The 15,914-nt window shown below is 34.7% G+C and overlaps 1 protein-coding gene across 4 annotated transcripts in view; it reads left to right on the top strand.

The window, feature by feature from the left end:
• Nucleotides 1-538: 538 nt before the first annotated feature.
• CRTAC1 (cartilage acidic protein 1) overlaps nucleotides 539-15,914 on the top strand; it is a 1,047,407-nt gene continuing 1,032,031 nt past the window's right edge. For all 4 annotated transcript variants that reach the window (XM_053692551.1, XM_053692550.1, XM_053692553.1 and 1 more), the window contains exon 1: nucleotides 539-630. In XM_053692551.1, coding sequence (XP_053548526.1) covers nucleotides 592-630 — 39 coding nt within the window. In that variant the 5' untranslated portion in view covers nucleotides 539-591. The remainder of the gene's footprint in view (nucleotides 631-15,914) is intronic.

The raw sequence follows: 15,914 nt of genomic DNA, 5'->3' as shown, positions 1-15,914 counted from the left end.
AGTATATTCCAATGTACTGCAGCAATCCATATGAACTGCACTTTTAAACCTGTTTGCAAAGACTTGATTTTATCTCCAGGATGTCACACTTCGCTGCACCTTTATGATGAGGGGACATTCATAAAATCCTCTTCTGCCTTTTTCTTTTGCTTATTTCCCTCCCACCCAATGTAATAAACCCCTCCCCTTGTGCAAAACAAATGCTTTAAAATCGCCCTTACAATAAAAACAAACAAAAATAAATCTGGCAGTTATTTCTGAAGGTTACAGTACAGACTCTGGATGTGGCATAAAAGATTTAAGAAAAATAAAGGTTGTAATATTTTTGCTTCCTTATTGATCTGCCTGCTGCTGGTGCTTGCTATTCCACTGCAATTTCCAGTTGTAAATCACTGTGCAGGGACAAGCCACTCCCGACTTATCCTATTGGTCACTGAGCATTCTATTATTTGCATATACGCGCATTGATTGGCTGACTGGTTACACAAGACTTTACATAAGCCTGGCATCCCTGCTCGTGTTGTATAAAGCATGAAAGCTTAGAGTTGGGCAGAAATCTTAGTGGGAACTTGTGAACTCTCTAAGTACTAAATGTTTGGAATGGAGCTGCATGCAGATTATTGCATTTCTGTAAGTAGAATGATTTAATATACTTGATCGGAAACTAAATTAGACAAACTAAAATGGAAGAACTAGCTAATTTATTTTTAAAGAAATTAAACTAGTGATAGTGTATTTTGTAACCAAATCATGTACAGAATCAGTTTGGAATTACATTATGTAACTATTCGATTGCTGAAATGAATGGCTTGACTTGTTATTGCTTGATAAGTGCATTACAATGTAATTAGGATATCTATGTATAACATGAGTATTATTTTTTTTGTTTGTGTGTGTTTTAAACCATGACAAATGAATCACCTGCTCTGATATATAATTAAATGTATAGTAAAATACAAGACGTGCACAGAAATGATAGAGGATTACTGCACAGGCATATGTGTGCTTAAATGATAACAAAGTACAGCATATTGTTAGCTATGAGATGTCTAGACTTGAGCAGATATTTCTCATGCAATGTGCAGTCCTATGTTTGTTTATGGGAAAAATTGTGCTGTCATAAATACAGTAACAGATCCATGTTCACATAAAGTATTGAAAATCAGGTTCATTTTAATTGTCTCTTTAATTGCTAGCTGTGGCATGGTCTCAGGGTTGCTGTATGTTAATTACAGGTAGACTCATTGCAGCAACGCACCCCCACCTCCTCAGGACTCCTGTAACGTTATTAAAAGTTCTCAGATGGTGCTGCTAAGCTGGATAAATAGCAGCTGTCTTATCTGATGCATTTCAGATCATGTATACCCTGATTGCCTTGTTCCTTATTTCATTGAGGTGATGTTGAAGAATGCTGCAGGTTGCCCAAAAGGCAATTTAACACCTGCTAAAATCTGGTGGTACAGAACTGACTGAAGGCGATTTTTAAATTATTTATTTGAACTCTTCTGTCACACAATGTATAGGAACTCTAAAACTGCAGGGCAGCATTTTATTATACAATGCATTTTGTGTTCTTAATTATTTTGTATCTGTATTAGCCAAAATTCCTGAAATCTGCATTGTTGATGAGCTTCAGACTGTATGTTACATACAGCTTCAACTGTATATTTTCTGTTTGATGTGGGTCATATACTAACAATTCATAACTTCAGAAGCACTACATTTGGTTTAAATCCTCTTTGCTTATTGGTGGTGAAGGAACAGGTATAAATACATATGTCATTTAGCACAATGTTTAAGTGTTAAGTTTATGTTATATATCCCTCTTTATATACATACCATAAGTCTAATACATTAAAATAATATAGATAGATCATAATTCATTTATTTAGATTTAGCTAATTACTTTATCTTGTTAGTTGTAGCAATGCCAATCTAGAAAACTAAAATTGCTCAAATTCCAGTGGAGTATTTTCATTTAAGGTATAAGGCTGATTACTAGGATTATTCTTAAAATAAGTTTATTTAGCTGATACCATATGATTTTTATTAAAGTGTGCACTGTATACCACTATAACATCCCCATAGGCAAATGACTTAAATATATTCCAGAATGGGCAAATTTATGAATAATCCAAAAAGTTAGGAGGAAGATTTTAGAGGATATAGGTACCCAGTTCCCTGGATTCTTAAAGCCCAGTCTTAGTAATGAAACTAAGGTAAGGGGTTCATTTAAGGCCTTTTGGACCCGTATTCTATTCCTGCAACAGGGAACCCACACTCCTGAGTAAAGGAACAATATTTTGGAATGTTGTTAAGCAGAACAGTGTATTGTGACTAGCTTTTGCCAATATTTACTTTGAGTAATTGATGTCCTCAAAATGAAATGATTCTGGAGTCTGACTTTATGAAGGTTGAAGCTATAGTCAGATTCCATCTACAGCTAAATTGTTGGTGCTAAAACTAAGCTTTTGTGCGAGATCCTGCAGTGTCAGTAAAGATGGTGCATGACACAATATATATAGAAAGTTTAACTATTTATGAGCGTCATTTCTGGTTCTTTATTAGATATATAGAGAGAATTATGTGTATATGTATAAAATCCCACGGTAGCTAAAATGTCTGTGTAAAATGACTTAAAATCATGTATTACATTACTAATCCATCATAGTTAAAGGAAGAACTAAAAAAAATGGGTCACTCATATGAATCATGTTTAAAAATTATTTTTTTGCCTGAAAATTTTTAAGTAAAAATTGGGTAAATATGAACCGAAACTAAACACACTTCACCAAGCCTGACAAGAAAATATTTATTTTATTCAGTACAAGAACATTTTACTCATAGCAAAAATTAATATTTATTCATATTCATCATTTGTGTTAAAGGGATATAAAACCCAAAATATTTCTTGTTATTCAGACCAAAAAAAATTCAATTTTACTTCTATTATCAAATTGGCTTAGTTTTCATGATATTCTGTGTTGAAGAGATACCTAAGTAGACATCTAGACTAGCACTGCATGGCAGGAAACAGTGCTGCCCTCTAGTGTTCTTGTAATATTGCTGTCATATAGTGCTCTAGAAATGGGCTGGCTCCTAAGCATATGTCCCTGCTTTTCAACAAAAGATACCAAAAAATGAAGAAAATTTGAAAATAGAAGTAAATTTGGATAATGAAAGAAATTTTGGGTTTCATATCCCTTTAGTATTCAAAAATTCCAAAGATATGAGAGCATTATTTAAACAGTTTTTTTAAAAAATATATATTTTTTTATATTGGATAAAAACGCTAAAGGAGCATTCAAGGTTAAAATAAAGTTCCCTTTAATACGTTCCTAAGCATCATAAATATAACTTTCATAAGTGCCCAAAGTCATCGTTATATAATTTATTTTTACCTTAGAAATTAAAGTGCTCTTGTCCACTCCCAATGCATCGGCTTTTTTTTTATTTTAATGAGCAGTGAGTGGTCTAGCCAACCCAGAGGCGACTGCTTGTCTCGTTGGTTTTAGATGGCGCATGCACAGTATCTGCAGGCATAGGGCACAATAGTGAAAACATCAAACACTTGCTAATTAAAATCAATAGGGGGAGCTGTCACCTTCAGTATGGTTTGATGACTCACTGATAATTAAAATAAAAATTAACAGACACATTGGGTGATTTGAAAGGTAAAAATAAATGATTAAGGCAAGCTTGAATAATGATAAAATAATTAGTGCTTCGGAACCTATTAAAGGGATCTTTATTTTAACTTTGACTGTCCCTTTAAATAAAGCTATTTATTTTAAATATGAAGCTATCAAGAATAGCACAACAGGTCCGTGACATAGAAAGTCACTTGCTGATAAGGACACCAACCATAGCTCTGTTGGTGAACAGTGACACGAAGTACAAGAATACATTTTTTTTATTTCAGCACAGGAACATTAATTAAAACTGTATTACATATTGCAATGTCCCTTTTAGATGCAATAAAGTAAAAATGACATTAATGTCCCTTTTAATAGTAAACATCCTCATGCATTGTGTTTTTATTACAGTACCCTAACCCATTAGTTAGAAAAAGTGCTCCCAGATAGCAATACTGGTTTAATTTTGTACATGGTGAATATCTGAGCGTGGGACTTTGTAAATTATCCAATATGTAATCTTATTTGTCTCTAGTGAGTTCAAGAACTGCTATGCTTCAGTACTTTTGAAATGGTTTAAACACTTATAATTAAATATTATTTTAATTATATCAATAACTATCCTGCTTGTGTATCTATACTAACTACACATTTCTATATTACTGCCAGACGCTCAAGCAAATATAAACTTACTTTAGAACACAGAAATAAATTCACAATTATCTGAGCAAATTAAGTAGAAAATTAATATATGTTGAAAATACTGAGAATGCTAAAATGTAAGTGAAAAATGGCAAAAACATTAACTATATAGAATGCTTTTGATCTATTGTGTTAATAATTTTACATGTCAGGTGTCTCAAATTACTTTTATTTTCAGAGTTTTTGAGGTCTTTAGCTGCTTTTGGTGTGGTGTCTACTAGCCAATCAGAATGAATACAATAGTATGAGTTGATTCTACTTGTTTAACTCTTTAAATACAGCTTATAAAATAAAAATAGTGTAGCTACTGCTCTTTATACACATGGTCAAAATGTATGTGCTTTCCATGTTCCTTTATTAAATTGTATATTATGATAGGTTTGATCTTTGCAAGTGTAATACTAGACATTCCTATTTGCGTTATATCACCTCCAGTTCTTAAAGGGAAATTATAATGAAAACAATTATTTACTCTGATTTGTTATATTATGCCACCTTTGCATTATTGACCCTAGCTTGCTATGTGTTTAACCCCCACAAAGGGGTTAACACAAATTAAGATAAAGCTTGAGCCACAAGCATTGCAGTTCCTTCGCAGGACATGACACTTAGCCAATTAAGAGGGGCTGTTTCATACTTGTAAGGTGCAATGCTTGTATATCCTGAGGGGGACTTTAAAAAGATGTACTGAGGCAAGCAGTTGATAAGAGTTTATTTGCATTCAAAACAGCTGCAGGAACACACTTTCAAATATGATGACCATGGAGGATGATGATTTCCATAGCTGCAATGTCCGTTTAACTTGTATGTTAATGAATGTAAAGTCATTAATGGAAACTATACATGCGTTAATGACTTAGAACATGTAATTTATGCAGCAGGATATCCCTTTAATGGTTTTTAGCACCACCCCAATTTTTAAATCTATAATAACCCCTGTTACCAAGCAGGGGAAACTGAAATTAAAATACCTGTTTTTAAAAACAAAAAACAAAAAAAACAACAAAAAACAAACAAACTAAACTTTATCTGGCTACTGTACTGGTAGAAAACAAAACAAAATTAATATTCATTCAAGCGAGAGTGCAAAAACTGTGTAATTTATACTGCGTAAATATTAGCCTAGTCATTATTCTACAGAAAAAACTAAAATAAATTGCATCCCATAAACTGTTAAGAAAAAAAAAATACTGTTCTCTTTTTAAAATAAAAATATTAAATAAAACATGGCATAATAGAACTCACTTAGATCATGAAATGTCCTTTTTGGTCAATTGGTATCTTTATTCTCATATTATTTGCTTCAGCAGCTGAACCAGAAAGCTGTCAGTAGAGATCTATTTGCATTAATTGTACAGTGTGCCTTAGTCCGTCTAGTTTTCAATCACTTTGGCTCATGTGAAATTTAGGCTAATGTTGTCACTAAGGGGACATTTTGTGACCTTGCAAGATGAAGACAGTAGATTTTGGAAGCTTGTTTTTAGATAATTTTCTATATGCCACGTTTTACATTACAACATGCTGCTCGGTTTCGGTTAATAAGAAATTGATTTATTTCTAATATACTCATTTTCTTTGTCCTCTCTCCTTCCCTTTCAATTTTGTTTTCAATTTGTTGTTGCTAGTTAGTATGATATAATCAAATCTTTTTGCTGATGGAATACTTCTTTAATAATCTACTGAATGTACAATTAATGAGAAACTGTAGTGTGATAAACTACTTATTTTATATGTATATAGCTCTTTTCTATCTACTTCTCAGTTCTGAATTAGCTTTTTAAGCATCAGAGCAAAGGTAGCCATTTTTTTTATCTGTTTAACATTATAAAAGGTTAGCACAACTTATTGTGATACTGTATTAGAAGACTGTTGAAGGCTTCAAACCAGACAGACACGGTTATGGTGGATATATAAAGCTGACAAAAACATTAAATCATGTCAAATATTATAAAAATGTTCCATACAAGAATATCAATGCATGTCTCTCAAATTATTATATAGTTATCTATGAGTTTGACTTTCTAATGTAACCATTTCTTTGGATAATGAAGCCAACTTGATTGTTTGTTTTCTTTTAAGTTTGTCTTTTTTACATACTAATATACAAAACATTTTTGTATATGTTTTCATTTGACCTATCATATGCTTTCTTTAGTATAATTAAATAAAAATCAGCTCCGGGTTTTGTCTACTATTCATTTTTTTATCTGAAATTGAACATAAGCTTTTAGTTTGTATCCATTTTATTATTTTTAATACGTTTTGTAAAATATGTTCAGATTGCGTTCAGTTTGGTTAAAGGACCAGTAAATACAGTAGATTGCATAATTAACCAATGCATGATAAGACAATACAATAGCACTTAGGGGGCGATATATCAAGCTGAGCCCCTGTCCGCCGCAGCTCGCCTCTGGCGGGCTGAATTCCCCTGGCGGAATTCAGCATTGCACACGAGCGCTACTTTGCACTTGCGTGCAATCCCACCCCCGCGAGACTTTAGAGGTGGCAAAAGGTTAGAGAAGCATCGGTCTGATGACTGCTGCTTGTTAAATATGGCGTGCAGGTTCTCTTGTGAGAACCTGCAGCCGTAGGGTCTCGAAAGGCTTTGCGAAGCCTTTGATAAATCTGGTGGGAAAGACCATGAATTGTAAGCATCTATAAATAATGCATAAGCTGAAAAGTGTTTAGGCCAAGTCACTGTTTTAGAATGTGGTTAACAAAGCTTTTGTTTTATAACTCTTTATGGGAGTGCAGACTTTAAAAAAGTTGCCTTCTCGTTTGCTAAAATGTATTTATCTTGGATGGAGATGTTCTACTCGATTGTTAATCCAATATAATTTGCAATGCTCTTGGTTTGAAGAGGTTATTGTTAATAATAATATTTATTATTATTATTTAAAGTGCCAACAGATTCCGCAGAGCTGCCCATGGGTACAAGGATAAAAGTACAACAGAGAAACAATACAATAAAGGACAACATTTTACAGACAAATACAGGGGGAATTGAGGGCAGTATTCCCATGGGAACTTACAATCTAGATGGGTAGGAGGATTGAAAATGGAAGCTGGGGACTGCAAAGGTGAGAATGATATTAGTGAGGAGATAGATGAGGGCAACTGTTAGGTAAGTGAAGTTCATTTGTTAATGAGTCGGGTGATAAGCTTCACTGAACTAAAAAGGTCTTTAGGGAACGTTTAAAGGAGGAGAGGTTAGGGGAGAATCTGACAGCTTGAGGAAGTGCGTTCCAGAGGGTTTGTGCCGCATGAGAGGAGGTGATGGTAGAGGACGCAAGGAGCAGGTCATTGTCTGATCTTAAAAAATAAAAAATTGACTTATACAGGACTTTACAACTTACCCCATCTCTTGAGAAGGAAACAAGTTTTATACAGAAAAGTGTATCTAAACTCAGATTCTTTAAGGCCCAATTTTAGCTCAGTAAGTTGTTTCTTCCTTTGTAGAACACAAAGTAAATAGTTATTAATTTGCCAACAAATGGGAGACACCTTTATATCCTATCTTTTTTCCATTATTTTATTATAAAAATAACATACAGTATATAAATGTATACAGAAATAAAAACAAATGGTGTGTATATATAACAAACATAGGATACATATTATACATAACTAAGCAAAACTAAATAATAAATAAAACCGTAGAAACACCAAGGAAACCAAAGATCGATATTATTCGCAAAAATAATAAGTTTTCCTCATTCAAAAAAACTAACCTTAATACTAAAGCAACCCCTAAAACACCCTCATCAATTTCCCTAACATCTTACCTTACTACTTTCCTTCACCCATCCCGCTAAACACTAAACTAACAAAACCCTAAAACCAAAAACAAAGAAAAAAACAAAACTATTTACAAAAATGCAATAGAATGCGAGCGCAATCTGATTGGCTGAGCCAATCAGCCAATCGGATTGAACTTGAATCTGATTGGCTGATTCAATCAGCCAATCAGATTTTTCCTACCTTAATTCCGATTGGCTGATAGAATCCTATCAGCCAATCGGAATTCGAGGGACGCCATCTTGGATGACGTCATTTAAAGGAACTTTCATTCGTCGTTAGTCCGGTGAGGAAGGATGGCTCCGCGTTGGCTGTTTCAAGATGGACCCGCTCTGCTCCGGATGGAAGAAGATAGAAGATGCCGCCTGGATGAAGACTTCCGACCCTCTGGAGGACCTCTTCTGGCCGGATAGTATGAAGACTTCAGACCCTCTGGAGGACCTCTTCTGGCCGGATAGGATGAAGACTTCGAACCCTCTTCTGGACGTATCGGTGATACCCGGCTGGGTGAAGACAAGGTAGGGAGATCTTCAGGGGCTTAGTGTTAGGTTTTTTAAGGGGGGTTTGGGTTAGATTAGGGGTATGTGGGTGGTGGGTTGTAATGTTGGGAGGGGGGTATTGTATGTTTTTTTTTTCAGGCAAAAGAGCTGATTTCTTTGGGGCATGCCCCGCAAAAGGCCCTTTTAAGGGCTGGTAAGGTAATAGAGCTGTTAACTTTTTATTTTAGAATAGGGTACAGCATTTTTTTTATTTTGGGGGGCTTTGTTATTTTTTTAGGGGGCTTAGAGTAGGTGTAATTAGTTTAAAATTCTTGTAATCTTTTTTTTTTTTGTAATTTAGTTTAGTTGATTTAATTGTAGTTAATTTATTTAATTTATTTCTTGCTAGTGTAGTGTTAGGTTCAATTGTAACTTAGGTTAGGATTTATTTTACAGGTAATTTTGTACTTATTTTAACTAGGTAGCTATTAAATAGTTAATAACTATTTAATAGCTATTGTACCTAGTTAAAATAAATACAAAGTTGCCTGTAAAATAAATATAAATCCTAAAATAGCTACAATATAATTATTCGTTATATTGTAGCTATATTAGGGTTTATTTTACAGGTAAGTATTTAGCTTTAAATAGGATTAATTTATTTAAGAGTTAATTTATTTCGATAGATTAAAATTATATTTAACTTAGGGGGGTGTTAGGGTTAGGGTTAGACTTAGCTTTAGGGGTTAATACATTTATTAGAGTAGCGGCGAGGTCCGGTCGGCAGATTAGGGGTTAATACTTGAAGTTAGGTGTCGGCGATGTTAGGGAGGGCAGATTAGGGGTTAATACTATTTATTATAGGGTTTGCGAGGCGGGAGTGAGGCGGTTTAGGGGTTAATACATTTATTAGAGTAGCGGCGAGGTCCAGTCGGCAGATTAGGGGTTAATAAGTGTAGGCAGCGGCGACGTTGGGGGGGGCAGATTAGGGGTTAATAAATATTATGTAGGTGTCGACAATGTTAGGGGCAGCAGATTAGGGGTACATAGGGATAATGTATGTGGCGGCGGTGTGTGGTCGGCAGATTAGGGGTTAAAAAAAATTATTAGCGTGGCGGCGATGTGGGGGGGCTTCGGTTTAGGGGTACATAGGTAGTTTATGGGTGTTAGTGTACTTTAGAGCACAGTAGTTACGAACTTTATAAACTGGTGTTAGCCCATAAAGCTCTTAACTCCTGACTTTTTTTCTACGGCTGGAGTTTTGTCGTTAGAGTTCTAACGCTCACTTCAGCCAAGACTCTAAATACCGGCGTTAGGAAGATCCCATTGAAAAGATAGGATACGCAATTGGCGTAAGGGGATCTGCGGTATGAAAAAGTCGCGGCTGGAAAGTGAGCGTTAGACCCTTTCCTGACTGACTCTAAATACCAGGGGGCGGTAAAAAGCAAATGCTGGTTTTGACGGCTAACGCAGAACTCTAAATCTAGGCGTAAGTAAACTGTTCAACAGCTGATTTGTCCATAAAAGGAATATCACTAACAAAAGAAGCAGAGTTCGACAAAATATCAGGTTTCTGAGAGTCCTCAGCTTCAGAACTCTTAAAGTCCTCAATATTACTAGAAGAATAAATTTTCCCTGGAACTTTGTTTTTTTCAAGTATTTTTGACCCACATCCATAGGTTCACCATCTCCATGGTCAACAGCAGTTAGAAGACAGGAACTGTTTTTTGGAACCTCTGATTCTTCACCATCAGACAAAAGACAACTTAACGTATCCTCTGGCACAGCAGCTGGAACTCCTTCAAGAGCAAATATCTCAGGCACATTTCTTAAGCTTTCATCTGTAACAGTCACAGGATCAGGAACATGACTTGCCAGAACTTCAGAAAAGGTAGCCTTCTTTAAAAAAAAAAAAAAAGCTTAGGACACTATGTAGCCATGTAGTCAAGCTCCACACAAGTCACAATTCTGTGCTTCCAGACAATCTGCCGATCTGTGACCTATACCACCACAATTTCTGCAAACCAGGTCATTAGGGCACTCACCTTTAGAATTACCTAAAAATTGGCATTTTCAACAGAAGGTAGGCATAAACATGTAAAAGAGAGCCTTTCCTCCAATTGAGAAGGCTAAAGAGGATGATGGAGATTGCCAGCACGGTTCTTCCGAAACTCAATCCAATACCTCCTCTTTCCATTAAAAGTCCCATAGGGATTGTCAGTTTCAGATTTTTACAACAATCTGAGTCTGGTACAAAAGTGTTATACATATATACTATAGCCTTCTTCAGCTTCTCTCTAGGAGCCTTTGCCACAACAATTATCACCTCCATTTCTGGACATGCAACAACTTCCAAATTTTTTAAATAGCACAATCAAAATCTTCCGTCTTGTTACGTCATACCAAAGTATCTTTTCTGGGGAAAAGGCTGAATGCAAAATAAAATGTATCTGTGAAACACCATCACCTTCTTCAACACCACTGTCTGCACATGGGCAAGACCAACCACCTTCCTCTTCTCCTCTGTCACATAGAGCCTTACTGTATTTTTGCTGTCCGGGGCTAACAAAGCCATTTCGGAAGGATCACTTCAATCTCATAGGCTCTCACCACAACATTCTGAAAGCAGCAGGCATCTTAAAGGGACAGTCTAGTATAAATTAAACTTTCATTATTCAGACTTTTATTTTTAATCAACTTTCCATTTTTTTAATCAAATTTGCTTTTTTCTCTTGGTATTCTTAGTTTAAACTAAACATAGGTAGGCTCATATGCTAATTTCTAAGCCTTTGAGGGCTGCCTCTTATCACATGCTTTTTAAATCTCTTTTCAACACAAAGAGACAGAAAGTACGTTAGCCATATAGATAACACTGTGTTCAGGCACAGGGGGGTATTTAAGATCTAGCACAAAACAATGCTAAAGTTAAGACAATAGATAATAAACAGTCACAGTCATGTGATCAGGGGGCTGGAAGAAGGTTCCTAGATACAAGATAATCACAGAGGTAAAAAGTATATTAATATAACTGTGTTGGTTATGCAAAACCGGGGAATGGGTAATAAAGGGATTATCTATCTTTTAAAACCATAACAATTCTATGGTAGACTGTCCCTTTAAGCCAGATGGCGATGCTGCAAAGCCAAGATGATTGGGGCTACTAGCCATAGCTAGTAAGCTGCATTCCCTGCAGCTTACAACTGCAGGGAATGCTGCCCCCCAAAAGCCAACCCCTGAAGGGAATGAGTGCAAGGCTGAGGGGCAGTTCCTCAGTATAAAAACCTTTTGCATAGCTGTTTTGTGGTTTTTGTCCCTAATCAGCTGAGAGTAAGTTTTTATTTGGGATAGAAAATATAAAATACAAGCCATATTACCTGGAATTTTATTTATATTGAGTTTCATTACATGTTATCTTTGCTTCCCACAATACATAGGCAGAACAATAAGTACATTAATTAAGATATAATTAGAATATTAATTCCTATTGACATTGGTAGAAAAACCTTCCTACTAGCCACCACAAAGTCTATGCTAATTTTCTTTTGAATGGAAAAAAAATGTTTATGCATCTTTCTAAGAGGAAACTCTATTAGATATGGTTTTTACAGACCTAAGAAGGATATGACTTTGTATGTTGCTTGATTCTGTTCCGCTTCAGGTTTTATAATACATTTAATATGGTTACTTCATAAATACACCTTGTACTGCAAGATTATTATTGGCTTGCTTATTACCCTACAATAATCCACAGCTTGCTCCTATACAACTAAATGTGTATGATAAAAAAAATAAACAGTAAAAAGTCACCTGAATTAATTTGTCCTTTTAAAAGTGTATTTGTATTCTAAAGGAAAAAATATAAACATGGTTTGTGTAGATAACTCACATGAAAGCACTGAGACTGATGTTTATATGTAAGTTTTCTGTACAGCATTGGTAATGACTCAGTAGTGAGGTTTTTAATGTATTTCCACCCCCTGGTTTTCTTATTTGATTGTTTAACGTATATTCCTAATGACACACAAGCTTGTATAGGGTCTTGCTGTGTGATTAAAAACAATGTAGATACAGACTAACTTTGAACGTCTGCAATACAGAATTGTTATACTTGCAGTCCATTTTCTGTGCATCACATTTTCTAACTGTGCTTTTATCTTTAATTGCAACACATATGCAAGCTTTTTGTTTTAATAAAACTGTCCTTGATTTTGCATTTCTTGTTAGTGGTAAATTAATCACCAGATATTAAAACTTAATAAGCTGACCTATCTATGCATTTTATTTCCTTGCAATTTCAACAGTTTGTTCCTGGTATATAATTTCCTGAGTCTCCCTACTGTTCTCATTATCGTTGGAATCACTCTGGGCACAATATTGGTCCAAACAGACTTGCATTCGTGTTATCGTTTTCATTATATATCTTAGGTTGTGAGTCCCAAACATCTGGCAGTTGAAATTGGTTTAGAGCTGATAGCCACATTTGTTCCGGGTGTTCTCATTGTGAGTCAGAATTGTAATGTTGCCAGTTTATGCCAACGCAAAATGATGCCATCCAGAGTTCACATGTCTATTCCCTAGACTGAGAGGTGTCAGATGGCACTGGAATGTGACATCTGCAATATATTGGGCTTGGTTGATTACAGATTCTTTTTTCATTTGAGGGGATTATTATATTTTTTGGAAACATTACAATTTCAGTGTGATATTTATTTGTATACATATGGTCAAATTTGTTATTGAAGTAGTCTTGCTGTATATACTGTGTAGAAAACAAATTTGTCAGTAGCATATTTCGTATTTAGGAACAAGAGCAACTTTGGGCTCTATTAATGAATAAGGGTTGCCAAAGTTTATGTAAGTAACTTCAAGGAACAAACTAAAATTACAATATTTTGGTGATAAAATGAATAGGCTTCCATTTATTTACAGCAGCTTGTAATATAATACAATCTAAGGGGGCGCTTGTAAAAGAGTAAAACTGCTTAATAGTTGGCAGTATACAGTATGTCTGATACAACGTATAATATACAAATAGCCATATTAAGTATACATACAGATTTTACAAAGAAATGTCCCAAGTGAACAAAATATACTTCTTGGATATAGGAGAATCCTCCTCAAAATAAATTTTTGTATGTTGGCTGCCTCCTCCTCACCGATTGATACGGGTTAAAGCTGTAGAATATAAAGAAGAACAGAGGGGCGCCTTGTGCAGGATCATCAAACACAAATATGAACTCAATATAATATAGGCCAAATGGGTACTCACATATTAATAGAGCACACCAATGTGCTAGTAGGTGCAGGCTGTAGAATTATTGGGTGTAACAGCTCACCCACAGCTGGGATTTTCAGTGTGATATTCACCAAGCACACCAATGTGCTGGTAGATGCAGACTGACAGATTTATAGCAGGTGTGTCAGCTCACCCCACTGTGGTTCTCCCAATGAGCAGGATCCAGGTGCAGGGAAGTGCCAATAATGGTACTCCAATAGGAACTCAATAATCACAGGCAGGTAAGGTCTTTCCACTCAATTTGGATTTTTGTAAAATATGGTATTTATTAAAAAGGTTTAAAAACAAATACAAAAGTGGAATAAGGGTATCCAAATGTCCCCCTATACATGCCATGTTTGCAGAGGTGATCAAAGACCTAAAAACAGAACTTTTTTTCACTTATTGCGTTGAGGTTTTCTAAGTTAAAACAAAATCTTCTAAAAGAGAGACCCCCCCCCAGGATAAAACGAATAAATGAGATCAGATCACACCTTTAATACTTAAGCAATTATATATTTCTACACTTTTAAATATACACATTTGGATATTTTTAGTTCTTTTGGAAATTGTGATTTTAGTGGATTAATTCCCATTTTTCGTACATATTTAAAATATTATGCATTTTTGTTCACAGGCTTAATTATGACGGTTTAAAAAAGTTGCTAATTTAGGTCAAGATTATGAGTGGAGCACTATTCAGCGTGCCTGCTGGCGTGTTAACATCACTAGACGAAGGCATTTTATGCGTGTCGGTTTGCATTCATATTATAAGTTAAAAGTAAAAAGTTGAACATCAAATATTGTGACCACGTTAAAGGGATACTAAGCCCACATTTTTTTTCTTTCATGATTCAGATAGAGCATACAATTTTAAGCAACTTTCTAATTTACTCCTATTATCATTTTTCTTCGTTCTCTTGCTATCTTTATTTGAAAAAGAAAGCGTCTAAGCTAAGGAGCCAGCCAATGTTTGATTCAGACACTGGACAGCGTTTAGTCACCAATCAACAAGCACAACCCAGGTTGTGAACCAAAAATGGGCTGGCTTCTATAATTACATTCTTGCTTTTCAAATAAAGATGGCAAGATAATGAAGACAAATTGATAATAGGAATAAATTAGAGAGTTGCTTTAAATTGCATGCTCCTGAAAAGATTCCTGAACGATAAAATTTGGAATCAGTGTCCCTTAAACATATTCTCTCATAGAAGTCAATAGAGGGTGCAAACTGCGAAAAAAATGAATACCCATACTTCAATTCAAGTGCGCTAAACCCAACTTGAAATATGAATATTTCATATAGAAGAATATGTTCTATTTATTCTTAAATATTTCTATGTATATGGACTGCACTTTTTAGTCAGGATCAGAATGATATACTACAGGAAAGTTCTTCTCTGTGAAAGGCGCAAGTTGAGCTAAAAGAGGCTGCTTCTTGGGTGGTAACTAGGCCATAGAACAAGCTATTATGCTATTGTTCGTTCCTAGGTTGAGCGCTTCTCTCTATCATCTATCTATATCTATCAAATCAATCTAATATATATGTGTGTGTATGTATATGTATGTATGTATGTATGTATGTGTGTAAATATATATATATATATATATATATATATATATATATATATATATATATATATATATATATATATATATATATATATATATATAATTTTTTTTTTTTTTTTTTTTTTTAAATAGAACATATTTTCCTATGTAAAAACATTGGAATGTGAAATGTTTGTACAAAAGTTTATTCCACTAACAGGTTAATTAGCATTACAATTGTTTGTTTTATTTTTTCATAGGCAACTTCTTAACCTTGACATTATTTCAATTTGACACTCCATTATATATTCAAAGGGACAGTCAACACCAGAATTTGCTGTTTTAAAAGAGATAATCCTTTACCCATTCCCCAGTTTTGCATATTAAAAAAAATTAATACACGTTTTACCGCTGTAATTACCTTGTATCTAAGCCTCTGCAGACTGCCCCCTTATTTCAGTTCTTTTGACAGAC

The sequence above is a fragment of the Bombina bombina genome, chromosome 9 (genome assembly GCF_027579735.1).
Source record: "Bombina bombina isolate aBomBom1 chromosome 9, aBomBom1.pri, whole genome shotgun sequence".
Lineage (NCBI taxonomy): Eukaryota > Metazoa > Chordata > Amphibia > Anura > Bombinatoridae > Bombina > Bombina bombina.
The sequence above is the reverse complement of the archived record's forward strand: the minus strand, read 5'-3'. Positions and strand labels throughout refer to the sequence as shown.